Source organism: Hydra vulgaris, chromosome 13 (assembly GCF_038396675.1).
Source record: "Hydra vulgaris chromosome 13, alternate assembly HydraT2T_AEP".
NCBI classification, from domain to species: domain Eukaryota; kingdom Metazoa; phylum Cnidaria; class Hydrozoa; order Anthoathecata; family Hydridae; genus Hydra; species Hydra vulgaris.
The window spans coordinates 24,473,584-24,475,215 of record NC_088932.1 but is presented as its reverse complement, the minus strand read 5'-3'; the positions used below and the strand labels follow the sequence as shown (position 1 = coordinate 24,475,215).

General features: G+C 29.4%; 1 protein-coding gene across 1 annotated transcript; it reads right to left on the bottom strand.

Annotated features, from left to right (window-relative positions):
* Positions 1–973: 973 nt before the first annotated feature.
* LOC136089749 (ankyrin repeat and SOCS box protein 3-like) lies at positions 974–1,408 on the bottom strand. Its single transcript, XM_065815830.1, has one exon. It carries the CDS (start codon positions 1,406–1,408, stop codon positions 974–976), a length of 435 nt encoding a protein of 144 aa, XP_065671902.1.
* Between the last annotated feature and the right edge of the window lie 224 nt (positions 1,409–1,632).

Below are 1,632 nucleotides of genomic sequence, written 5' to 3'. Positions count from 1 at the left end.
TCACTCTATATTTTTTTATAAATACAAACAACTGAAATTAATGTTTACTAAGAAATAATATAATTTTAAATAATAAAATTTCCAGCCCCATCAAATATTTCTGAGCCTCTTTGGTTGGGAAGAAGCCAGTGCTTATAATAATAAGGTCCTTATTATTATAAGCACTGGCTTCTTATAAACCAGTGCTTATCATTATAAATATCACAACGTTCTGAATATCTTAATAAAATAATAGTCATAAGGACAGGGCCTCCTTACAACGTGAAAAACAATTTTGCACCAGCACATTTTTATCCTCTTTAGGGTCTTGGGCCTATATAAAATATATACGTATTACTCGATAAAAACACGAAATTTAATGTTTTTTTTGTAATAATTTAATTTTTCAGTCTCTTACTTAAGATAATTTACTCTTCCACTAATAAGTAATTGTATAAGGCTGCTTTACAATGTATTTGTATATTATATAAAACATTTCATTTTTTATTCGTTAATAATTCATATTTTAATCGTAGAAATAAACTATAGTTATTGTATTGTCTTTACAAAAATGATGTATATAAACAATAAATAGTTATTACTAATTTGTATTTTTGTGTATTTTGCTTGTACATCTTGATTTATAGCGAGACCCATGTCCTTCAGACATTGCAGAGGCCGGGGGGGGGGTGATCCCCAAGCTCCCTGGCCAGTCCGACCTCGAATATGAGTATCATTTAACTTTATGTGTTTCTCGCTCAATGTATAATCTAGGTTGCACAACTATATTCACTTAAAAAAATATTCGCAATTATACCTACAACTATATTTGTACCTTTATAAGCAATTTTTGTTTCAAAGAACAATATTTACAAAATATTAACATTTGAAATTAATTCTTTCAACCTTGAATGCACAAAGTTGAAAAAAATGTTTAATGTAAATAAAATAAACTCTAGACCATAAAAATATGAAAAAATCTTCATTATAAATTCTAAATATGTATGCCATTCATTATGCATTTTTGGTCTGCGCCTCTGTCTGTAAGAACCCTTGCACTTTCAAAGCATCCTTCCGTCACAGCAATTTCTAAAGCTGTTAAACCCGATATATCTCTCTGATCAATAAATGCTCCGCAATCTAAAAGTACACATAACATATTGACTTTATCTTCATATGCAGCTTTGTGTATAGGCGCATAACCTTTATCGTTCAGTTTGTTTATGTTGACTTGTCCGCTCTTAATAAGTCTTAGGACTACATCGGTAAAGTTTTCTTCAATGGCCTTTTCTAATAACATATTGGGTTCGTAAGATTGACATTTATTTACTCGCCGTTCTCTTATGCTTTTAAATGGTTTTTCTTCAACAGAATCACCCGATCGTTCATTAATTTTTTCTGGAAATTTTAATTGATTGTTTTCAAACATTCGTTTTTTAAATATGTTGAATCAAAAGTTTGTTCAATATTAATTTGGGTAGCAATTTTACAATTAAAATTAATTACGTTACAATTATTTCAACTCTTTCGAATGTTCAATTGACGACTTCAAAAATAAGTTCTCTACTACGAAAATATCTCAACAAGATGAAAAACTCAGCAAGATGAATGTCTCGGCACAATTAAACGTCACAGTAAGATGAGTTTTATTAA

Excerpts from the sequence above, each read along its gene's own strand:
- LOC136089749 (XM_065815830.1), bottom strand. The coding sequence starts at position 1,408 with ATGTTTGAAAACAATCAATTAAAATTTCCAGAAAAAATTAATGAACGA.